At 52.5% G+C, this 25,485-nt stretch overlaps 1 protein-coding gene across 13 annotated transcripts in view; it reads left to right on the top strand.

Annotated features, from left to right (window-relative positions):
- NCAM1 (neural cell adhesion molecule 1) overlaps window positions 1–25,485 on the top strand; it is a 304,847-nt gene that overhangs the window by 275,933 nt on the left and 3,429 nt on the right. For 4 of the 13 annotated variants that reach the window (XM_077780584.1, XM_077780582.1, XM_077780581.1 and 1 more), the window contains 4 exons: window positions 10,424–10,548; window positions 13,349–13,526; window positions 23,011–23,218; window positions 24,158–24,274. In XM_077780584.1, coding sequence (XP_077636710.1) covers window positions 10,424–10,548; window positions 13,349–13,526; window positions 23,011–23,218; window positions 24,158–24,274 — 628 coding nt within the window. Of the gene's footprint in view, window positions 1–10,423; window positions 10,549–13,345; window positions 13,527–16,041; window positions 18,249–23,010; window positions 23,219–24,157; window positions 24,275–25,485 lie in introns of those variants that run through there. The other 9 variants (XM_077780590.1, XM_077780588.1, XM_077780587.1 and 6 more) reach the window with 3 other exon arrangements.

The following is a 25,485-nucleotide window of genomic DNA, read 5'->3' as shown; positions in this document are numbered from 1 at the left end:
GCACTGGACTACTGACCCAGATTGTAAGTCCCAGTGGATGCTGGGATGAAGGAAAGACGGTCACACTTGGACAGCAGCCTGTATTTGCCATGGGGATATTTCTTGACAGTAAGGCAAAAGGTAGCACATGTGAATGCAGGGAGGTAAGAGCAGAGTACCAAGANGTATGCTGATCCCCCTATACTTCTGAATGAATGAAGGTATCCCAGATAAAATCAAAAGAGAAGCTCATCAGTTGGATCTGATCCCCGCAGGGTACCCTTGGTTGGAACATGCCAGAGCCCGTGTGGTATCAGACAACAGGGAGGACAGCCTCCATCTGCTCAGAGCGGCAAGGATATGTAACCGGGCTGAAGCGTCTCTCTTGCGTTATTTTTAAGCAGTGGTGTGTTCTGGACACAAAGAGCCTTCCAGCTCCCCTCTCTGCCCTTCTCTTAGCTTCAGCTGGCCATAGCCTGATCTTCCCCTGGCCTGTGCAAGTGAAGGTAGGAAACCCAGACTGCCTGTGGACAAGGCAGGTCATTCGGTAACAAAGTATAGAGCCAAAATGCAACAGATGACAAAAAGGAATGTGGATAAATCCAAATAAGAAAACTTTTTTTTTTTTAATGGTCAAAATCAAATCCGTATCTTATCAAGTACAGCCACCAGTGGAGAGAGAGCACTGTATCCACCAATGCCCAAGTGCATGGTCAGGGTCAAAGTCTTAGCTCGTGGGGCCAAGGGGCCAGTTTGGTTTCACTGCTCAGTGTTGACAGAGCCATTGTCTCCACCACTAGAAGGAAACCTCTTCCCTTTATGCACCGACTGGCCTCCGCCTTCAAAGTTGTCTCAACGGGGCTGCCCCCAGGGGCTCTGGGATAAGGCGGTAGATGAACTAGAGAGTGAGAAGGGAACCCCCAGGGCTGCCCTCTCTGGCCCGCGCCCACCAGCCTTTATTCGGCCCGCGCCCGCTCTCCCCATGCACCAAAGGAAAGAGGAAGTGGCTTTTCCCAATGTAACGAAATACTTTGTTCTTTCAGGACACACAGCCTTGGGACTTCTGCAAGCCCCACGCTCTCCCTTGATTACCCTCGTTTTCCAAGGATGCCGAGACACTTCTGGGATCTGTGAATAATAACTTGCTTTTTTCTTTTTTTTTCCCTTCAACAGTCTCCTGGATTGACTTTGACACCTGGGTGCTGGCAGAAACACCTCCCTATTTCCAAACGAGTTTACATACTCCTTGATGTGGTATTAATATGCAGTGTGGCAGCTGTATCTAATGCTTATTGGTGTCGTTAACCAAATGCCCGTCATGATTTATTATCCTTCTATTTCTGGGCAGTTTTACTGTCCTCCCAATGTTTCCTGTATATGCTGCTAATTTAATTTGATTTCTCCTTTTATTTAGTCTGTGATTTTGTTGTTGATTTTTCTCCCTGCCCATTGTTTACATCAGTTTTTAATTTTTTTGTATTTTCCATGTGACCTCCTCCACTTTCCTTTCAACCAATCATGTGCGTGCGTATCATGTGACTTTGTCATGTGGCTTGCATGGCGCTGATGATGTCGTCCACGCTGGTGAACAGAAGGTAAAACTCTTTGTTCTGATTAGGGAAATAAACCTGGGGCCACAGCCCGGCACCCAGGACCCACTCATCGCTTCCTGTCTCAGATCTACCGAGCGAAGCCATTTGAGAGATTTCCACTTGAAATTCCTCAGTTCACCTCCAGAATCCATCAGTTCTTTGCATCCCTGACATGACAGTTTGATACCGTGGCAGCCTTTGGTTTAACATTTCACTGCCAGAAACTTGGCCCTACAAACTGTCGTCCACAGCGAAACCACATTCACCACCACGCAGTTTGCAAACTTGAATTTCTACCGCATAGTTCCTAAAAATTATTTCCCAGAAAGCGGCTTTGTAAATGACCCTTATGACATTGTTGCTTAACTTTATCCAGTAGTTCTGAAAACCACAGCTGCTCTGAAATGAGTCACTTCTGTGAAAATGTGAAATGTATCTGTTTACGACACTGAAGCGCCACAGAGAGAGAAATGTATCAGTTGCAAAAGTTCTATATGCTCCAAACCGAGGAGAGTGCTTCATAAAATTCATGCATATCGAGGACTTTCTGAAGGGAGAGATGTAAGAATTTGGAGTGCAAGCAGTTTGCATTGTGGATGTGTCACTTTTTAAGAGTGACCCTCCCCCCTGGGCAATGGGGGGAAGAAATCAAAGCAAAAGTTGGCAGTTAGCCATGACCAGAGACCTCTTTGTAATCAAGAAGCACATGGTTGACCCTTGCAGCAAAGGAAATAAAATTATAGCCTAATTAAGCGCATAGCCGTGACAAAATAATTAGTTAATACTGTGACTGTCACAACCTTGTGAAAACATTTCTCGCTCACCATAAAGAGAAAAGGAAGCTTCTGCTCACAACTTCCCCGCTGTAGAATCAAACACCTATTCAAAACCTGCCCTGGGAGTCATTCGCATTCTGTTCTCTTCTAACTGAAAATTGATACTTCACGTCACAACCTGAGACACATATGGCCCCGCCTTGATCGCAAAAGCCAGACTAACACGAATAACCGCCCAGTGTGCCCGTGCATGCGACGGGTCCCCGCCTGGCCTCACGTCTCTAGGGACCTGATGGGGCGACATCCACACAGACAAAACCATCCACAACTGTCTTGCATGCATGTTCTCTGTCCCTGGTCTGTCCTCTCGTTTCGTGCCCCCACACGTGTGAGCCTTGTGGCTGCTCCCTCTTGCTCATCCCGCACACTGACCACCTCTGAGGACGCCAGCTTTCTGGGCGTGGCCACTGTGCTGGTGTTGAGCCCCATTTACAACCAGACTCCTGGACAAGGTCTTGGGTTGGAGCCATCTGTCACTTCCAAAAAGATGTTTGATATCTACACTGTCCGAAACGAAGTGGGTGTGTCCCCAGAGCAGGGAAGCATCTGACGTGCTAATAACTTTGACTTAACCTTCAAAAGGCAACCTGATCTGTGAATCTTAGGGCAGAGGATGCTGGGAGCCTAAGATTTTCTAAACCCCCGAGTCTCACTCCAGATCCTGTGGTTTCATTGTTTCCCTGAGGGAGACTGTGTTCTTCTAGACTTGAGGTGACTGCTCCAAGGGGAAAAAGCCCCAGTCTTCTCCCTGAGATCCAGAAGGTGAGCAGATGTTGGGTTGAAACCCATCAGTTTCTTTCTTAGAAGCAAGTTCAGTCATCTCTGTGCAGTGCTAGAATTTGGGACGAAGCAAAGCACAACTGAGCAAGGTTGAAGCAGATCTACACCTCTAAACAGAGACTTCTTCCAGACATTTTAAGCAAGGCAAGAAATATTTGAAGATGTTTCCTGCGGTTGCCCTAGAAATGCACCGTGGCAATGGCCTTGGGTGCCAGGAAAAATGTGGCCAGTGTAAAAGAAAAAATCACTTAAGTGCCTGTGGAATTCGAAAGCATGGTCACCCCTCATCAAACCACACATTCTCTTCTGTGACAGACCCCCTCTTGCCATTTGCAAAGGGACAGGTGGATGACTCATGATTCAGACGAGCAGCAAGCAGCCAGAAATGGCCTTTAATCATACAGTGTAAGGGGATGGAGAGGGCCAGAGCAAATAAAATTCGTGGGGGAGAGAAACAAAGCTTAGTGAAGAACAGATGTCTTGTTTCTCTGATCATTAGGGAGGCTCTCAGGTGAGTGGGGGCTGAGGATGGGTCAGGGAGCAGATGTCTCTCCCAGCAGAGGGGTGTACACCCGACAGCTGATGGAATCCAGTTCCTGTTCACAAATCTGGTTCCTGTGCCCCCCCACACACACACACACAAATGGCTTACGATGCCCTTGACACGTGCTGGATGTTCTGTGAACCTCAAGTTCCTGTCCATGTGTTGACAGGGTTCAGCAGCACTGGGTCAGAAGAAGGGAGGTGAAGACAGGTGTTGAGCACCATGCCCTTGGCTCCCTTAGGTCCTGACCCCACAGAGCTCTGCTAATAGGGGTTCATGACTGGGAAGGTCAGGCACCTGGTCCAACATCCCAGGAGTGGCCTTGCCATGGTGAGCTGAGATGCTCCCGTGCCAAGTGTATTTTTAATATCGTGACGCCCATTCTGGCCAGGCGCCCTTCCTCCAGCGGCTCCATCAGCTGTGAGGACTCTGTGTAAATGGGCCTCCCCACCCTCCCCGCCACCAGCATNTCTTCTTTTCTTTGGCTCCTGACACTGCCTCTCGTACTAGGACATGCTGATTCTGATGAACTAAGCTCCTTAACACCCACTATTCCTTCTTAGATTGAAAACATCACTAACCACCCCTTCCACTACTTCCTTTATTTTATTTTTTATNTTTTACAGCTGTGTGTCTGGATTGCCACGGTCTCTGGCAGGTCAACACAGACTTTTCTAATTGCCTTTATTCCTAAGGATTCTCCGCACTGGCGGTTACAGAGTAGAGAGCTAGCGTGAAGGGTCTGCAGAGGGGAGGCAGTGACGCGTGTCGGCCTGAATCCTGGGGGCAGAGGCCGGGGACTCTGCAAAGGGGCCCTCTCCTAGGGCTTCCCAGGAGCCTTGTACTTCTTTATAAGCAACCTAACATCCGTGAAATCGTGTGGAAGACGTTCACAAACTCCCCCTTGCGGCCTCGCAGGCAGAAGCTGAGTCAATTGTTGGAGGTTATTTGGGTCCCAACTTCCTCAGCCTGGATCAGCCCCATAACCACAAGCCATACCTTCGTGGTCGTATTTTCATTTTTAGGATGATGATGAAACAGAGATAATTGATCAATTAATCCGGTGGTGTTTTCACGACACCCACGAGAAGGGAATTGGTATCTCTGTGGTTCAGTCTGTCAGAGTTCATCTGTTGCTGTTCAGTTCATAGCCCGTCCGTGCTGTGGCTGGCCCCCCACCCCCACCCCCAGCTCGCACACTCACGTCCATAGTTCCCCAGGAGCCAGATTTGAGAGGGCTGTGTAGGCTGGATGCCCCTGTGAGTGTGACCACAGGGCTAGCGTCCTTTCTGTAAAGAGCCAGGGAACTGGCCGTGCCTTATACCCACTCCCCGTGTCCGCCAGCGTTCCCAGAGCCGGGGACCAGAATGGCAGGGAGTCCAGTGGAGCTGGCACAGTAGATTCCTAACGACGAAGAGAAAAGAGCTCGGGTGAGCTTCACTCCCAAGCCCCGATTTGGGGGAGCGATGCTTACTTAGGACAGATTGAACCCCGTCCAGGGCTGGGAATGTTCAGACTGATAGAGGCTCGCCGGGACTGTCAGAAAGCCCCCTCAGCCAGGCCGGTTGTCAAAGGGGGTGTCCCAGGGTGTTTGAGACCCCAAGGATGAGAGCAGCACAGATCCCATTAGATTCATTTGTTCGGCAAAGAGCCTGGTCTCAAGAAGGACATTGGCAGCCTAATAACTACAGATCCTAAGGCCAGTCAGACTTCTAACCTCTTGATGTAATTTCGGATGTTCCTGAGTTGGAAAAACTCGAATGGGTTTCATATGTGAACAGCCAAGTCATACATTTTGGACTCTTCTAAACATAATGATAAAAAAAGCATATGTAAGTTTCACATCGCTTGCAGGATGTAATGGACCAAAGGGGAACAGGAGTTAGGATAAACAAAAGAGACAGTATTTCTGATTCCAGACAATCCTGTCTGATGGAAAACCTCATAGATTCTGATGCAAGCCCTACGCCCATCACTGGTTTTTACTCAGAGGCCCCAACGTCTGTGCAGGTCCCTGCAGGAGAGAAAGCAAAGCCCAGGAAAAAAGAATGCAGGTCAGGCCTCTGTCAGGGATCCCATCGGGCACCTCAGCATTTCAGCCAGAAGATATAATTCTTGGTACTTGGGCGTTTTTGAGTGAGAAGTAGAAGACGGTTTTCCTTCTAAAATTCACAAGTGCTATCCAGACCCCTGAGCCTGCTGTAATTTCTGTTGTGGTCTTCCGATACCCTGAGGTTTTCTGACCTCAGGACTTGTGCTGACCAGGGCAAGGAAGGACATGAAGCCGACTCAGATTTTAGGGCACAGTAACACACAAATCACAAAAAGCCTATAATTGCAAGGCCAGAAATACACACTTCGATTACAATTTCCGAGAGGAAGGTATAGGATGTGCCTGTCACATTTCTGACTGTATGTGGTTTCTGTGCTACATTCTTCTCTTGCATCCATGAATTAACTCTTCCAGAAAATTCCAGAGCCGCCTAATATTTTATATTTATTATCAGCAAGGTTTTTTTTTAATGTTTTATTTATTTCTGAGAGAGAGCGAGAGAGGCAGTGTGAGCAGGGGAGGGTCAGAGAGAGAGGGAGATACAGAATCCAAAGACAGGCTCCAGGCTCTGAGCTAGCTGTCAGCACAGAGCCTGATGCAGGGCTCAAACCCACGAACCGTGAGATCGTGACCTGAGCCGAAGTCGGACACTTAACCGACTGAGCCACCCAGCCACCCTGCAAGGTTTATTTTTAAGGTGCTATTGAGTCTTTACATGAAATATTTGGGGGGCAAAATTTGACTCATGGCTGAAGCTAAATTCAGAAGGTGTAATTAACCACAGGGGTTTCCTTGGAGGAACCTGCCGATTGCTGCTGAATTGCAAACCAACATTTAAAAATAATTACAATATTGGTTTTGCTGAAATTACCCATAATGATTTCAATCAGAGCAGCCATTTCAGAACAGAGTGCACATTGGGACCCTCGAAATAATTTCCTCTCCTAATGTGTTCAGCAAAGCAGTGAGCCACCCAAATGCCAAAGCCCCATTTCTTCAGGATCAGCCCCAACCCTTGTCAAGTATGGCTGGAGCCTTCTTTTGACCGAGAGCTCAGGAAGCAATTTCTTTTTTCTTTTTTTTTTTAAATGTTTTTATTTATTTCTAGGAGAGAGAGAGAGAGAGTGTGTGAGCAGGGGAGGGTCAGAGAGAGAGGGAGTCACAGACTGAACAGGCTCCAGGCTCTGAGCTGGCAGTCAGCACAGAGCCCGACGCGGGGCTCAAACCCACGAACCGCGAGATCATGACCTAAGCGAAAGTCGGACGCTTAACCGACTAAGCCACCCAGGCGCCCCTAGGAAGCAATTTCTTTGGCCTGTTCGTAATCTGGAGAAAAATTGACAGACAATGTGCATTTGAGGATGGAGAAGACCATTGCTTAAACAGATACTGCTCTTTCTACACCTTTATGTGACTACAATGAGTTGCATAGCTACAGAGTTGGTCAGAATCCCTCTGATGTTAGTTGGAGATCACCTTCCTTTAGAAACACCATCACAGGAAGGGTTACCTTTACGTACAATGGCCCCGCCATTTTTTAAAAAGAGTTGATCATAACTAGGTTTCTTTTTTTCATTTGGCAAACAAAACTTTGTCTTGTTCGCCTTTGAAACCCCAATGCCTAAGAGATTACCTGGTACCTGAGGGAAGGTAGGTACTCAGTAGATGTTTGTGGAGTAAATCATAGTTAAAGCACTTTAAACGATACATGTAAATATTATATGCCACGCTCTACATTCTGTAAGAAAGAAATACACAGATATCAGAATTACATGGTAGTCGCTCCAATAAAATCACAAATTATAGTGTTCCAACTTTGGTAAGTGTTAGAACTGTATTCTAGCTGTGGTATAGTTTTTAGTGATTTCTCTGTGGTTCCAGTTAATTTTTTTTTTTTTCTGAAACACATCCAAAGATAAGACTTGACTGCTTTCATCAAGGCTCTTAGTTTCTGCAGGGAATCCTTGGCAAGATACCTGTTCCTATGTCTCTGAAGACAGTTGGGGTCTCTTTGCAAAGATAGGGCTTCGGGGAGGATAGCTTTTAAAATTGTAAAGAAAAAATGGACATCCCTGTGCCTGAGAGATGTGGAGTTGCTGATCTGGGGGTACATTGCCCCAAAATTGGCAGGACCATCCTTATGTTGCGTCCGTCTTTCACAAAGTTTTGACAACAGCCAAAGTATTCCTGATAGTTTGTCCTAACAGTGACTGTCACTGGGTCACCATGCTGTCAGAGCGAGAGGGGGCCCCTGGAGAACACCTCATTCGGGGCACAGATTCTGCAAACGTGGATACTGAGGCAGTGGCCTGTCCCAGAATTCAGTTTTACAGGCATCCATCCCCACAAACATGAGAAAGAGAGCCTCTTCTAGGTAGATACTACCTCCCCCACCCGCAAAAGCAGAGTCCAGTGTTTTTTGCGGTCTTGATTGAGCCTTGAAACCCACGCTGCTCAACTCTGGAGGAAATAATAAGGAAAGTTCAGCCAGTCTAGCCCCGCAGATTAATCTCAGTTTACCTTCCAAGGAAGCCTTGAGGGAAGGACCGGGTCCTTGCTCCGTGACCATGTTGGAAGGGCCACTGGTGACACTGCCTTCCCTCCTTCTTAAGGCAAATGGACCAACACAGAGTCAGCGTTGCAATTCTGAATAGAAAAGTCCATCCCCGTTCCATCTCGGGCCACCAGCTCTCCCTGCTGGCCTGAGTGCAGGACTGCAGCTCTCACACCTGTAGGTCCCAGGCCAGCCAGGAGCAGCCGGTCCCCCTCGTTCAGAGAATAGAATTGTCAAGTTCTCCCGTGCCCTGTCCTGCCGTCTGTGACTCTGCGCAGACCTGTCCCATTCTGAAATATCTTCCACTTAGTTTGAGTTTCTTTCTAGCCTCGGGTATTTACGATGATGTAAGACATGACTAAACTGTTGTCTAAGGCTTAGGACAGTCCAAAGGAGTCTGAAAAGCACACCTGCCTTGACATTATCTACACCAAATTCCTAAGAATTTTGCAAAGAGTAGTTAGGACCAGTGGCTGGATAGCGGCACGAAAACAGGACAAGTCTTTGCCTAAAACCTTATTATTGTCTTTTTTTCCCCGTGTTTCTTTTTACGTAATTACCGATGGAAGAACAAACATGACTTTTCTTAAATCATCCCTCAGACATTACAAGGATGCACCCTCCCTGTCAGCTTCCCTGTGTCCCCATCACAACGGTGTCTCAAGCCTAAAGGTGCACACGGATCACCTTGGGATCTCGTTGAAATGGAATCTGCATTTCTAACTTGCTGCCAGGTGCTCAGGCCCAGGCTGAGCAGCAAGGGCTGGCCATTAGCTTTCCCTCTCTGGTTCCTCCTTGTCTCAAAGTGGGGAGCAGGACCCACGGCCACTGTGAGGCTCCCACAGTAGCTGAATGAGGCAGGTGGGCTGAATGGCTTTACCAGCAGCCTCGTCACAAGTGGCCAGAGGTACACCTTGGGGTGATGAGGTCCAAAGCTTAGTGACAAACCTTTCTGGGTTCTTTGGTCACGTGTCTGTGACTCTATCTTCCAGCAAACAAGCCAAGACAACCCACCCAGAAGGTAACTTTTTATAGGCTCTCCCAGTTCTCTGTCTGAGGGCACGAAATAGAGAGATACGTCCTCGAAGGAAGTGTGGAATTCCCAAGTGCGTTAAATCTTCACTTCAACTTTTCCTACCAGGCATTCTCTTACCTCATTACGCCCAGTACACACTAGTGACATCGTTTCTCGATAAAGAAATCTTCTCGATAAAGAAAGCCAGCATCTTAACTCACTGAAGAGCCATCCCAGCCCTGGTAATGCATCCCAGACTGAGCTCCATCTTCCATTGTCCGTGAGCTGCATGTATACTGCAAACAGAGACATCAACTTTCTTCTGCTGAGAAATGCTAAAGCCATTTTCCCCCCTCTTCCCTCTCACAAACAGAAAGACTTTAATGATTGTTACTTTAAACAAGGTACCAAGGATTATCACTCAGGCAGTTGAGGCATAAATGGCAGGATGCTTACAGGAGACTTGCCTGTGGCAAATTGTGCTTTATTTAATCATACCTGGAGACTTGTCCTACTTTTACATGAATGAATCTAAGTAATACAGTTTAATTCATGGAAAGCTGGTCACAAGAATGCAGTGTCAGTCCATCCCCTAATGGGTCCCCTGGCCCTCTGAGATGAATCATCTATCCAGGGAAGAAACTGGCTGCTTTGAAGACTTATGGGTGTGGGTTTTCTCCTTTAAACACTTAAACACATTTTCCCGTTTTTCAGGCTGTTCCTCAAATGTATCAGGCTCATCAAAGTTAAATCTGCAGTTATAAGAGCAGTGAAAAGGAAATGCAAGCACCAGTGAGAAACATTTAAAAAAAATCCTATTTCTAAAATGGTAAAAGGACTGTGCTGATAGAGAGGGTTTCCCAGAACATTCCCAAAAGGCACTCCCGGTTTGGGGCTCAGTCTGAGGTGTCTCACTGGAATCCGAAGTTCTGTATTTATTGCTGTTTAACCATTTGAATTTCTGAGAAAGCAAGTAAAGAGCCCAGCCCCACCCCATCACTCCATCCCATTCTGGATTGGATTTTCCTCGTGTGGGCAAAAATGTCACATGAATTAACTGGCTGTTTCAGGGGAACCCAGCGCACCTAAACTCGAAGGGCAGATGGGAGAGGATGGAAACTCTATTAAGGTGAATCTGATCAAACAGGATGATGGCGGCTCCCCCATCAGGCACTACCTGGTCAAGTACCGAGCGGTGAGTAGCTCCTGTCCCCTCTTCACATCACACCCACCATGTTGGGGCAACAGCATGCACGCCCGGGGGGTGGGTAGTGCAGGACAGAGTCCTTCTGTGTCTTGCAGGTGGCTCAGGGACCCTGCTCAGGGTTTGAAATCCCAAGACTGACCTACAGCCATTAGGCCATGTCTACACAGGGACCATTTCAAAACCTCTAAAATGGTTGTGGCGACAAACTCACACCATGATCGATTTTTCTACTTCTTGAACGTTTCTACAAAGTGATTTTGCAATTACCCGGTGCTTTTTGCATATAATACACTGATATATCATTATCAGGACGTTTGATAAAGTGTGTATCACAGGCCAGGCACTGTGATTTTCTCCCCATGAGAACCCGAAGAAGCTGGTCTTAATGATCATCTGCCCTTTACGGAGGACGTAGTATATGTGTTCGGTAACTGCCTCATCTCTCACGGCTGGGTGGGCAGAGCTTGAGTCGGGTCTGTCTGAAGACCCTGGGCTGTTAGCCACTGTCCTAGATGCCTTACCATCCCAAGCCATGGTATTCCCACCTGCCCCTCAAACCTACCTGAGCTGTTCTGATCCTGCTAACCGTGAGCTTGGCCCTGAACCCTTTCTTCCTGGTTTGCTCACCCTCTAAGAATTCTGCCATTCCCCCTTTCATCTCCCTCCCCCCAAAATGAGAATCACTCTTTTTCTGGTTTCAGAATGACACTTGGCCACTGCCGGCCACAGTCAATTGCTGAGAGATGTAGAGGCAGCCTAGCACTGGGAATAGTCTCTCGCTAGGATTTCTTACCAGGAGGAATAATGAACCAGAAGCAGTTTCCTTTCTTGCAGTAGCCCCCAAGAAAGGATTTTTCAAGGAAGCTGACTTACTCCCTCTCTTTTGATCAGCCCCCCCTGAAAGGATGTGGGAGCCCTTGCCTGGTTAGGCTTCACGGAGAGTCACTACAGCACGGGACCCTGCCAGGCACTCTTCCCAGCTGCCGGGTAGACCTGTCATTCCACTCGGCCCTCCCCCACTTCATTGTGAAGCCGGCTTGAAGAGCCGCCTCTGACTCCTCCAAGGCCCATCCTAGAGGCCCCACTGTATGACCAATCCCTGTGGCTTCCTCGCTGTGGAATAGGATGCCAGGATTGAGTGGTGGCCCAGCACAGCCCACGGGAAGTAGACCGTGTGTGTCTGGCCCTTGCTATGCCGATGTGGCCCCGACAGAGATGGGTTCCAGTTTTGGTTTTACCACTTATCAGCATGCCCAGTCTTCCAAAACCTCCATTTCTCCATCTGTAAAATGGAGATAAAATAGCCTATGATGTTACTGTACAGATCAGGAATATAAACCAAGAACCTGAAATGTGCCTCAAACTTGGAAACCCTTGTACATGGTAACAACAGTAATTACCACTAAGATGCCAGCTGGGGCTGGGCCATCTCCCACATGAGGCCCCCTGAGATGTCAGTCTTCCAGAAGAGCCACTGTGGCTGTGCCAGGCAGGTCTGCGTTAAAAAGACAACGGGGAGGGGCCCCTGGGGGCTCAGTCGGTTGAGTGTCCGACTCTTGATTTTGGCTCAGGTCATGATCTCACAGTGCTGAGATCGAGCTCTACGACGGGTCTGCACTGAGCATGGAGTCTGCTTAAGATCCTCCCTCTCCCTCACCCTCTGCCCCGCCTGTGCTCATGCATTCTCTCCCCCCTCAAAAAAAATATAGTGGGGATGGAGCACCAAAATATGACAGCCTTACCTGCCTTCTCTGTCCCTTTGTCTTCCACTTCAAACACTCAGTGTTTGCTAAATATTATTAACATGTTGTTAATATCTTTATGTAACATAATATTTGCTGTATATTCTGGTTGCCCCTTTATTATAGAGTTTGCCAAGGAAAGGAGCCTTTCAGAGAACGAGAAGACAGGCAGCTGAATTTCTTTGTTTTAAATTAAACCCGGGCCACGTAGTGACATACAGCCACATGACTGTGCAGCCTGACAAATCTTCACAGGCTGTTTGTAGGGATCCAGTGAGAAAATTATCAAAAGCCTTTAGTACAGTGCCAGGCATACAGCAGGTGCTCAATAAATAATGTTTCTTATTTTTTTAACGTTTACTTATTTTTGAGAGAGAGAGAGAGAGAGAGCACCAGCTGGGGAGGGGCAGAGAGAGACACACACAGAATCTGAAGCAGGCTCCAGGCTCTGAGCTGTCAGCACAGAGCCCAGTCGATGAGGGGCTCGAACCCACGAACCTTGAGATCACCACCTGAGCTGAGGTCAGGTGTTCCACGGACTAAGCCACCCGGGCGCCCCTGATCCTTTTTATTTTTAATAAGATGAATTGATGCAGTGTTTCCGTGTCCAGGAGGCAAGTCACCCATATCTGACTGAGCGTGAGCAACATCCTAAATGAGACAAGAAGCACGTTTGTCTCATTACTCTTGTGGGGCATCCATAGGCATAGGCAGAGCGTAGCATGGCAGCTGGTCCCTACTTGGGTCCCCATGTGCCCTCACCGCAGCAATGGTACGGGACACTGGAGGGTTGGCCCAATGCCACACTGCTATCCGCCAAGGTCTCTGTGTTTGCAGACACACAAGGCTGACCTGACCTGCGTAATCCTTAGGGTTTTTCAGGCTGGTAAAGAATGAATGCCATGTCCTATCACTGGTTTTTGCTTTATCAATTTATGCCAATAGTTAGTGATGCCCTTGAGTTGTTCCTGTTCGCTGGCCTCACCAGCATTTGTATTTCAACTTTCCTCGTGTCTTGTGTCCTTCCTGCCGGTTTCTCCCAGAAGCTCTCCTCGGAGTGGAAACCGGAGATCCGGCTCCCATCCGGCAGTGACCACGTCATGCTCAAGTCCCTGGACTGGAACGCTGAATACGAGGTCTACGTGGTGGCCGAGAACCAGCAGGGGAAGTCCAAGGCGGCTCATTTTGTGTTCAGGACCTCAGCCCAGCCCACAGCCATCCCAGGTATGACCGCCTCTGCTCTCTGTGAGTTTCCCGCTTTGAATTAATGCACCAAAGCTGCACCTCCTAATGCGCCTGAACAGCCCCTGACAACTCGCTTGCTTCCAGCCATCCTCATGATCAGTTGCCCACGCAAAGCTTAGTTTTGCTTTGTACCTATCTGTGCAGTGGGTTGAGATGTACTGGACCCCCAGCAAGGCTTGGCCAAGCATCCTGGGGCAACAGTCCCCGTGTCATCCAGCCTGAAAGGACTGGCGCTAAGCCGGTCCCTGGGACCCGTGCGATGGGAAAAGCCCCTGGCTCCAGCCAAACCTTGGAGGCTGGTTGAGTAAGGCTCTTTCTTTGAGACCTTACCGGCCCTCTGCCATTTCATACCAGGACCACTGGATTGTTGAAGCGCTTTCTATCTGACGCTTGCTTACTGCACAGTCATGTTCCAGATCTCTTCTCTGTGGGGACCCCAAGAGAAGGAAGAGACGGCACCCAATTAGTTAAAAGGCCTATCTTCCAAGGGCCCCTCAACTGAAACAAAGAGTAAATTGAATTACTTGAAACAGAGCAAGTGAGGAAAGTAGATGCCAGGAAACCCCATCCGCGAGGGGGCAGTCTGATCTACCGGAGACCCCGTGACGTGAGCGGTTCTCCTAGGAGTTGTAGAGCTGTTTCTAGGGACCCAGGACCAACGCAAGTGTGGGAATAACATGGGAGTTCCGCTTGCCAGCCCAGCCACCTTGCCACTGATGGTTAGTCCCCCAACCAAAGTCTTCAGCACCTCTCTGTGCTTTCCCAGATCAGCCAAGGCCAGCCTCAGCCAGGAGAGCTGGACACAGACCATTCGGCTTCAGCCTGTTGAAAAAGGCTGTTCCCCATAAACTCCCTGCTGTGTCCAGGCACAGGTGGAACATGTTCCAGCCCCCAGTGGCCTTGCTCTGGCCCCATCATGCCTGACCTGTCTCTAGTGCTTGCCTGGGTGCTCTGCTCAGTTACTGCAATAGCACTTCCCAGCGGGAAGGAGACCAGAAAGGGTACGGCCACCTGGGACACAGGCGTGCCTGTGTGCAAGTCAGCGCGGCAAGGAAGCGGCAGCTGCGTGTAGCGGCCGGTGGCTGAGTGTGCATGAGTGTGCGTGTCTGCCAGACCCGGGAGGGCGTCCAGGGAGTTGACAGGTGGGTCTGAAACCAGAGGTGAGACACATCGGCTGGACCTCCCCACTGCATTGTCCGGGAGGTCCCCTAGCGCAGATGGTCAGCGGTGAAGGCCAGGCATCTGGGCGTGGCTGCGAGGAACGTTGTCACCACCCTGAACACGGTGTCCGTGCGGAGGCAGCCCTGCTGTCCTGTGCCACCCCTTTCTTGGTGCTCCTTGGTCAGTTTTGCATGGAAATCGACAGTCTGGCGTGTGTCTAGATGTGCCCAGCCTTTACGGGACACTCAGGAGCTGGGGGTGGGGCCGGGGAGACGCTCGAGCAACCCCTTCTCAGTGAGACAGACCATGCCACCAACATGTGTCTGGTGGCACATGTTGCCTAGGGCAAGCAACATGGGCAGGTCTCCTGGACACGCTGTGCTCACATGCTGGGTACGGCCCACAGCGTCAGCTCCTGGGCTTGCAGCAGGTGGGCACACCGTGAGTCAGACACAGAAAGAGGAGAAGACCTGGCCTGCCAGAGTCCTGCCCAGTGGAGATATCAGAGGCCTTCTCGTTAAGGCGCCCCATCAGCCTGGAGAGGCTCAGAGGGACGGCTCACCTGCCGCCCACGTCTTAGAAGGAGGTGGTTCTGTGCTTGGTTGGACTTGGTGTTGGGATCTGTGTATAAAACCTCTGAACTACAAGATGTTCGTTCGTGGTGGCAGTCTGTGGTCAAGGGGGCAACAGAAGGTGAGGGGCGCAGGCAAGATGGTCTCGAAGGGCATCCAGGTGGGGGCCATGGCGACAGTGGAAGCAAGTCCCATCTATCGCTGAAAAAGCACAGTTGGCTGCACATGGCGCATCTCTTCCGCTACGTGTAGAAAGCTCTAGAGGCCGGGAGGCTGTGGGCAGGCTCGTTGGCTGCACCGGAGAGGCCTCACCTTAGTCAAGGTAACACTCTCCTAATCAAACTCCTGTATGTTACTGTGGAAACTCTGTTCTCTCACTGTAATTTCATCTGCTCGCTGACCCCTAACGCCCAAACTCACCCCGCTGCGCTGCTTCTGGCCTCGCTGAGCTTTGGAACTGGCCTTACGGGAATAATACCGTACTGAACCCTTCCCTAACCTTTGCCAGTGTAATTTACTAAGTTGAATTAACCTTTGATTCTTGCGTTTTCTGTATTTGACCTAATTTTTTTCTTTTTATCTATTTTTTTTTTCTCTGTTTCTGTCTCTGCCTTCTCTTTCCTCCTCCCCACTCCTCCCCTTCCTCCTGCATCTGTCATCACACATATCACGTTGGACGTGCATCACTGGGATGTCCCCACTGCCACATTTGTTTTTAAACAACCACATTCTCTCTGGGCGCCATTGCTTGGGACCTTCAGCGACCTTGGGAGGCTGCTGTGCATCCTACACCTTTGTCTCATTGCTTCTCTCTGCGGTGACTGTTCTTTTGCTCTGTTAGGGACCTGAACACACGCACACACAAATTGAATTTGCTTAAATACCCAGTTCCCATGAGAACGATCAGTTGCCCCCTTTGGAAGAACCTGTCAGGACCGCCACGGCCACGCCACCCAGCGCTCTGTGTGGAAGAGGAAGGTTTGGCGATTGGAAAAAGCCGGACCTCCAGACATTTTACCATTCGCGGATACTTCCGTGCCGCTTCACAAGGAGCTTGCCCCCCTTTATAATGGCCGTGCAAAAATTTGCAGGAGCGCTTTTCTTTAAGCACCATTTTTAAAAGAGCGTTATGCTAGTTTTACAGAGAAATTTCTGCATATCTCTGCTACGTGTTGCATTTTTTTGTTGTTGTTCTGACCTGAACATGATGTGGCAGAGGAAAACGTCAAAGTACCTCCAAAAGCTTGCATCAGAATATCTAGATCACCACATGTTCACCCCCACCCCCCATTCCAACCCCAGTCTCCCTCTCTGCCCTTCAAAAACATAGCGGGCTCTGCTGGCCCCCACGTGCTCACGGTCGGGGGCCAGACCACGGTGATGCATCTGAGCATTTTGCTGACGTGACGGGCAAAGTAAGTCACCCTGTTGCCTATAGGGTGGAAGAAATTGGATCCGTTAGGCATTTTCTGGGGCTGATCAGACGTTCTGGGAGGCACATTGGTCCTGGTATTACACCCAGCCCCTTACGCCAGTGCCACGGACAGGGCCAGCCCGCGATGTGCCCAGTACCAGCCGGCTTTGTAAGATGCGCCTCTCCCAGTCAGAGGGATAATGCAGCTGCCCAGCACATTAGCACAGAGCCTCGCGCCTTGGGGTTTCTGGTCCCACAGTGACCCACTGTGGTGCATAAACTTGCAGATTGGAAGTATCCACTGCGAGCCCATCTTGGGTCATGAGCTCCCCAGAACCTCACACGCTCACCAGAGCAGATGGATGGAGACAAGCCACTCCCAGAGTGTCCACACACTGCAACTCGGTCAGCCTGTCATACTTCCCAAATGCCCCAACTGCCCCCCTGCCCCATATTGGTTAGTGACCTCAATGACATTTAAAAAATTCTGGCGAAAGCAAGCTAGTCCTCTCTGCTCTTGGCTGAGGGGCGTCCTCTCCACGTGCCCAGGAGAGAAAGATGAGTGTGTTTGCTAAAGTCTCCCAGGGAAACCCGGCTGGGTCCCACTCAGCAACATCCTGTACACCCCTGGGGGTGGACCCTCTGCTAAATACAACCTCCGTCCCTCTGTCCATTGTGGTTTCATGTCATTCTACACATCTCATCTCTACACATCCCACAGAAGTCTGATTTTTGTTCTTTTCAGTTTATTTTTTAGTTCCGTTTGGTTTTTTCTAATGTTTGAAGACTAGTCTTTCCCTTTGGGAATCCAAGGGACCCGAGGCTGGAGTTGCTGCTGGGCCCAGGCCCGTGTCCCCAGGGCTCACAGTTTAGAGGCTCAGGCACTGACTCCCTTCCAGCAGCTCAGGCAGGGAGCCCACTTGCCCCAGACCTGTGGGCCCCCAGCCCCACTTTGACCCTCTCCACCCGGGGTCCCAACCTGCCTTCACACCAGCACAAGAGAAGTGGGTGTGGTTCTGAGGCACAGGACAGAGCGTTGCTGAGATGTCCCTGGTGCCGCCGGGCCTGGCATGGAAGTCCCAGGTCAGTTAGGAGCTGTAGGGAGGACGGAGGAAGGAGAGATCCATCCTCACCCAGGTGGCCCGTCACTGTCCTCCTGGCCTCTGGCTTGCTCTTCATATCACCCTGGGCAGAAGTCACATGTTCCCCAGGAGGGCCGATCCGGGGGGTCTGCCCCAGCCCGGCCCCGGTCCTGCCCAGAGGGAAGGGACACCTAGGGATCTAGCCCCAAGTGTAGGGAGGCCTGACACAGCCCTGTCCCCTGAGCACACGCCTGGGCGAGGCAGGCCTCAGCCGAGGGCGCTTTGGGGCCACTGAGACAGGCCCACACAGGCAGGCCCGTGGTTTGCGACGGGACGCCTTTCCAGAGACAGTGTTAGGGAACACCCACCCACGCTGGGCACCGTCCTCAGTGATGGCCGTGGCCCCCAGCCCCAGCAGGGGTCCCCAGGACAGTGGCCCTTCGAGACCCCCGCAGGAGTAAGCGCTTGCCGCCTCANTTTGGATCATGTATGTTACTAATAAGAACGCTAACACTGTTGTGTAGATAATCAGAGAGGCCTTTATGAAGTTTACACCTTTGCATTATTAAAGGAAGTAACAGTCCACGAGATCTTACCAGTGTGTTTTGATTTTATTTAATAGCTGTGTGTCCTACAAAGTGTCAAAAGTCCTTTCCCTCCTCTGCCTCACATGTGCCTGAATAACTTTGATTACCCCAGACCGTACCCCAAACTTGTAGCCTGCTGCAGGGAGTCATAGCGAAGGAGAGGCTTTCCTTTCCCGATGAGGGGCTATGCGTTGGGCTCCGCTCTCCTGAGAGCTCTGGTGGGCCATTGCATCCTTGGACTTTCCTAGTCCCTCGCAGACGGGGAGGGGTGGGGGGGGAGGTGAGAGCCTTTGCAGAACGAGGAGCTGGTCACCTTGGAGCTGGTCAGGGGCGCACTGTAGGCCACCAGACATACAGCCTCTGTATCCACGGCTCCTGATGTCACTGCTCCCATTAAAACCCCATAGCAGAGACTGCACAGAGTGATCTTGTGATCAGTAGAATGTGAGAGAAGGTTCTCATTCCGTTTGTAATCACACTTAGTAGGACTCTTCCCAGACTTGAGACCAGCAAACCTGACCCCAGCTCATGGGGAGGTCCCATGACACAATGATGCAGACCCATCTGGCATCTGTAACACGTGAGACCCGGCTTCCCATTGTGAGGCATTTAAGACAGACGCACGTAGGTCCCTGTCATGGGGTGGCCAGAGCCCCGGTCAGTGCCGACCCCTCCCGTGCCAGGAACCGCAGACGACGGACAGCCTCCGTCTCACAGCATCACCATTCGGGTGGCTGGGACCCTGGAGGTCATGGAGGGCCCTGCTCCCAGGAATCTCTGTGCACGCGGGCGTGGGGCGAGCCAGGCACGGGAGGCCAGTGCAAGGTCATGCGAAGGCAGACCCCTGGACGGTTTTCATTTTCCCTTCTTACACAATGTCATGCAAGGTGCAGGAGCTAACCTTCATCCTCCTTGCTCTCCTGAGCGAACCAGTTCTGAACCACCCCCAGAGGGGATGAATGGTGACTTTCATACCCTCTCATGTGTTTCCGTGTTTCCCTTAACCTACAGCTTCTCTTTGTAAAAGTTGCACACGCCCTGTGAGGAGCGCCTTACTTCCCCTGGAAGTCTATAAACTTAGTGGCCAACCGGGCCGTGCTTTTTCCTTCAGGGACAGCCTCTGCTCTCTCGCCATCCATTCCGTGCATCAGTTAGGTCAGGGCCACGAGCTGAGACTCCGCAGCTCATCCTTGGGCCGGGAGTCCCGGGCGCCTCAAACCCTACTCTGTGTGAGGATCACCCGGGCCGCTCCGCCAAACCCCGGTCCCTGAGCCTCGCCCCCAGAGATCCTGATTCAGTAGAACTGGGGAGCCCCAGAGTCTAAATATAAAGCACCCCAGGAATTCTGCTGCAGATGCACCAACATTATGCCAAAAGGTGTTTATTTTTCACGTGAAAATAAAGTCCCGAGAATCAGTGAATAAAAATGGGACCTACTGAGTATTCTTGTCTTCTAAGAAGTCCTGAGTTCTCAGTGCAGAGGATCTGGACCGCGTGTGACACGGGATGGCGGGCCCCTGTGGTTGAAGGGGGTCGGGGAGACACCTCTGTCCCCGGCCCTGCCCCGCACAGGGACCTCGTCCAGAGCACCACGGTGTCCCTGCCAAGGGCTGTCCAGCCTCCGCCTGAATGCCTCCAGGCACAGGGCGCTTTCCTGCCGAGGCAGCTGACACTCCGCTAGTTCTGTCCCCAGGGGCTGAAACCTCCCCCGACCCCAGTAGTTTCCATCCAGCGGTGGTGACCAAGTAAGACTGCCCCTTCCGTTTCACGACACATCTGTAAACATCTGCAGATGGCGTTCTCATCTCCAGACTCAACGCCCACTTCTTTTTTTGACAAATATTCTTTGAACATTTCCTGTGAGTCGGGTTGTGCCAGATGCTGGGGAGACCTCAGACAGAGAAACTGGTAGAACATTCCAGAGAGGCCAGCCAGATAAAATGCATTGTGAGTGAACAGAAAGCGGCAGGTAGAAGTAAGAAGAGAAGAAAGCTGATAATGCGGTAGATGCTGGGCAGAGGAAGAGATCAGGGGGCGGAGGGGGAGGGCTCTCCAGCAGGGAGACATTTGAGCCGAGGCCTGGAGGACAGCAGAGAGCCACCCAGGAGGTTACGGGGCTGGAGTGTTCCCAGCAGGGGTCAGCAAGGCCCTGAGGCAGGACCCGGCTGGGTGTGTGCAGCGGATAGAATGAGGGCCCTGGCCTGGGGCACAGGGATGGCGGTGGGGGCCAGTGCCGTGAGGTGTGGGAGAGTCCGGACATGTGCAGGGCCTTTAGGCCGGGAGGAAGAATCTGAATTTTGCCTCAGAGAGAAGGGAAGCCCTTCTCTGTCTCAGGTCACTGGGGTCTGTGTCCCCTGGCCCTTCCCCGAGCGCGCCCGTGGTGCTGGCCCGCAGAACCCAGGCAGCCCTCCGGCCGGGTCCGACGAGCCCAGAGCACATGGGGGACAGCGGCTGCCTCTCCCACGCCCAGAGTCCCCTTCCTGTGGACTGTTCGTCCTCCTCAGAGGCCCAATCGGTCCCCTAAAACCACACTTCCGTGTAAACCTCAGAATGTAGCGTTCATGCCATTGAGTCCAAAAATACAAACATTCTCCCCTCCCCCAAATACCTTAGGCTCCTTCCTCGGGAAGTAGGCACGCGACACCTGTTGGACAGCGATGTCACCAGGCGGCAGTGGCTTCCAGCCCAGTGTCGTGGGACAGAGAAAAAGTCCAAGGCTGATCACTCCCCCTTGGCCAGGGCACCAGCTTTGGGATTCTGAAGATCAGGAAGGCCTGCGTGCCTCTTTGCTTGTCTGGGTGGAATGTCTGAGGCCCCGGAAGAGAAGAATGCCGCTCTCGAGGGTCACATGGGCCAGCCGTCAGTTTCCTGCTGCCGAAGTCCAGGAGCTGGGTCCTCTGAGCACAGAGCCCTTTGCCAGTCTTGGGGCCTTCCCGGGGACAGGCTAAGGTGTTCAGTGCGGGTTGGATGGCACCAGCCAGAAGTCCTGAGGTGGAAACACTGGGAAGCAAGACCAAGGGCCCAGAGAAGCCAAAATTACTCAAGAATTCGAGACTCCTCTCCAGCTATAAGGCCCAGCTGCACCCTGGGCACGATGAGTGAAGTTAGGACGCCTCATCTGTGGCATGCTGGGCTGACAGTCTGTAGCCTGAATTAAACTTTGAAACGGAAGTCATTGGGGTGGGCCCACCGCTGAAGAGGCTCGGTGGTACGTGAGCAGGGACCCCTGGGCTGACAGAAGAGCGCCCCCCGGGAACACAGACTGCATGGGAAAAGAAGAGCGGGGCCCGTCTGTAGCACCTGTCACCTTGGACAACACGTTCCTCCATTATCCGGGGTGTACATGGCTAGCAGGCCGCGGGGCCTGTCCTGGGGCTCAGCAAAGCCACCGTGAGGCCCAGGTAGTGCTGGCCACATTCCTGCCGCCAGTCCACGGACCTGGGGGATCCCCATGGGTCCTGGCGGCACAGGAAGCTTCAGACGAGGTCTGGTGCTGGGGTGGAACAGCCAGTTCTTGAACTCTGTCCTTCCGGAAGAAGAAAACCAAAGCGGATGTGCTCATGTTTCAGTCTGAAGTCATTGTCCCCACATTGGCTTACACACAGAGCTCTGCATGGGTCCTCGCTGCCCCCAGCACAACCTCTTATCTCCCAGATGCTGGAGAGGGGCACCAAACAGTCAGGGGGCCACCTCAGGCAGCTGACAGTCACACAGGGGCCTGGGAGCTGAGCCTGGAGTCCTTCTCTGGTACCATCAATACCCCCAGGGTCCTGGGGAGCAGGACAGAAGTTGAGTCGTTCAAAGCGAGCCCAGCCAAACGGGCGTGCCGTGTCCTGCTCGAGCGGGAGATTAGGTTTCCGTCCGTAGTGGGCACAGAGGACGTTTGCATGTGAGTGTGCCTGTCCGTGTGGGTGGGCGTCTCTGGGTGAGTCTGCTGGGCTTCCTGAAGTCTGAGCCAAGTGAGCCTGAGCTCCCAGACGGTGAGTATTCCCAAACCTTCCATCCTGGGCGGACCTCGTTTGTCTCCCTGGGTGCAATGAAGGAGGATGAGCCATGAAGCCAAGGGCCACTGTCCCATGTCGGGATCATCTGGAGCTGTCTGTAAAGAGGGAGAGGAGGCGGGGTAGTGTACTGGGCGCACTGCCGTGCCTCGTGCCAGCACAAGCACAAAGGAAGCCTTGGGAACCCTCTGCCACCCCATTCGGGACCCTGTCCCTGACTACCCCCAGGAGCCATGGTCTAGTCCGAAACCTGCGACCGCCATCTGCCTGCCTCCCTCCGGGGCTCACGGGGAGATGAGCTGAGTATGGGTCCGGGGGAGGCTCAGAGACTGAGCGCGGGGATGGAAATACAGCCCCTAGTCCTCACTCTCCTCCTGACTCGTGGGGGCCTCACGCCCCTGCCCCCCGGTCTGTGAGGTAAGGCTGCCATCCGCCCTCTTGAAGATACAAAGAGACTGTTGTCTCCACACTGGCGTGTAGAAAGGCCCCACGGAAGGTGCCACTCTTGACCCAATGCCGTGACTTTGTCCTCTGGGTTCCACCCCACCCCCCGAGGAGTTGCTCTTCAGGGTCCAGGAGTCTGCACGTCAGCGTATTAACCGCCAGCCATCTCTCTCTGTCCCTCTCTCCCTCCCTCCCACCCAAGCCAATGGCAGCCCTACATCAGGCCTGAGCACCGGGGCCATCGTGGGCATCCTCATCGTCATCTTCGTCCTGCTGCTGGTGGTGGTGGACATCACCTGCTACTTCCTAAACAAGTGCGGACTGCTCATGTGCATCGCCGTCAACCTGTGTGGAAAGGCCGGGCCCGGAGCCAAGGGCAAGGACATGGAGGAGGGCAAAGCCGCCTTCTCGTGAGTGCAGATCTGATTCACTGCTAGGGTCTAGGCTGTGCCCTGGGCGGAGGGGGCGGGAGGCTTCGCATCAGAACCACCTCAGTTTCCTCGTTTGGAAACCCCAAGGGAAAAAAAAAAAAAAAGCATTGGAGAAATGTTTCTTAAAACACAGTCTTTGAGGGTTTCTGTTTGAAAAGCAAACCTGCATAGGTTTTGACCTGCACAGGTCAAAATGAGAGGAATTTTCAGAGCTAAATAAACCTGGAGGGGACCTGCCATAGCATTTGGGATACACACTTGCCTCACTGTCATTCATTCATGTCCACATTCATTCAGTCATTCATACATCACTCAACAAAGATTTACTGAGCAGCTAAAACCGGGCCAGGCTCTATTCTCAGACGCTTGGTTGTACCTGTGAACAGAACAGGTAAAAATTCCTGTCCCTTTGGAGCTGACGGTCCAGATGCTGTCCCCTCCAGCATCTCTGGAGAAACCAGCCCTGAGCCAATTAGCAGGAGGCTTCCCAGACTCGCTGGGTGGGGCTGAGCTGGAGCGAAGTGAGAAGAGGCCGAGCCGGGAGTAAGCTGTGAGCACTGTACGGGGCAGGCCCTGTCTGTAAATACAGATGATCTGAGCGCGTCTCTGCGCCAGGCACTGTGCTCAGCACTTGACATTCATGTCTCAGTTAAGTTTACAACAGCCAGGCGAGGTAGAGACTGCTACTTGGCCGGTTTTACAGATGAGCAGACCGAAGCTAAGGTGAGCCAATCAGATGTGCACGGTCACACAGCGAGCACGAGTGGGAGCGGAGGCTCGGGCACTTGGGCCTGAGATGCCCACGCCCCCCATCAACTTTGGGCCAGACCCAGGAGCCCTGAGCTGCAGCCAGCTTCCCTGGGAGCTGCCTTCCTGCCCCAGCAGCCCGGGATCAAACCTGCAAAACTGTCTCCCCAGGAAAGACGAGTCCAAGGAACCCATCGTGGAGGTGAGGACCGAGGAGGAGCGGACCCCGAACCACGACGGAGGGAAACACACGGAGCCCAACGAGACCACCCCGCTGACGGAGCCCGAGTACGTGGGCGGGGTGGGGCTNCCCCCAGCCCAACGGTGCAGGCCAGCTTCTGGAGCCCGTGGCCGGAAATGCCTGGCCCCACTCTCTTGCTAGAGAGAAGGCATTCCTGTTCTGTGAAGAGCCCGCAGGTGCTCTGAAAGGTCTCCGAGGGCTGAGCGGCTCCTCTAGACCCTCTTCCCGAGTCACACGCACACCCTGCAAGTGGCCGAAGGGGGCACCAGCTCACCGAGTGGGGCTCTGCACTTTGAGAGGCTCAGCAGAATCTGCGTAGGAATTTCGAGAGCTCTAGCGCTTTCTGCGTTCCTCCTGGAAGGGTGAGAGGAGGTGGGGATGCGTGAGGCTCCCTGGCCCTTCTGCTCTCAGAAGCCTGGGGGACCCTCAGTCAGAAACGGTGTCCGGCTGAGGTGGCCGTGACGGCCGGGCCGACTGTCGTGAGCACTGGGGCTTTGAAGGGAGCGGAGTTTAGCGGGGATTTCGTTTAAATGTCCGGCTGGACAGCCCGTGGCTGCTGGGAACCTTGGGAGCGAGCACTCCTCGTCTGCCGCGTTCCCGACCTTCCCCGTCACCGCCCGTGGAGCCCATAGGACACGGGGTCCTTGACACCAGCAGTGGTGGACGGCGAAGTGAGGCCGCCTCTCCTGGAGTAGGGGTGCAGGCAGGGGGCAGACGGGGCTGCAGGGAGAGGCAGCGCGGCGCCGAGAGCTGGCGGGCGTCTTCAGGGAGGAAAGGCCAGCGGGTCTGTGTCTCCTGTGTCCTCTATGCCCGCCTGGGCCTCTGCTTCCTCTCGCTGTCCTCCTTTCTCTGTGGGCCTGTGTCCGTGCCTGTGCGTCGCTGCATGCCCTGCCCCNCCGACCCCCTCCCCGGCTGCGGCCCCCCTCGCCCACCCCGGCCTCTCTGTCTCGTCCCAGCTTCATTGTCGATTCTCTTCTACTTCCTGTCCTCCCCACAGGCTGCCGGCCGACACCACAGCCACTGTCGAGGACATGCTGCCTTCTGTCACCACCGTCACCGCTAACTCTGACACTATCACCGAAACCTTTGCCACTGCTCAGAACAGCCCCACCAGTGAGACCACCACCCTGACCTCCAGTATTGCCCCCCCGGCCACGGCCACGCCCGACTCAAACTCTGTGCCCGCCGGCCAGGCCACCCCTTCCAAGGGGCCGGGCGCCGCAGCCCCCTCCCCGCCCCCAGCTTCCGCCCCCACCGT

This window comes from Crocuta crocuta, unplaced genomic scaffold (genome assembly GCF_008692635.1).
Source record: "Crocuta crocuta isolate KB4526 unplaced genomic scaffold, BGI_CrCroc_1.0 scaffold374, whole genome shotgun sequence".
Classification (NCBI taxonomy): domain Eukaryota; kingdom Metazoa; phylum Chordata; class Mammalia; order Carnivora; family Hyaenidae; genus Crocuta; species Crocuta crocuta.
This window is presented reverse-complemented; position numbering and strand designations above follow the sequence as displayed.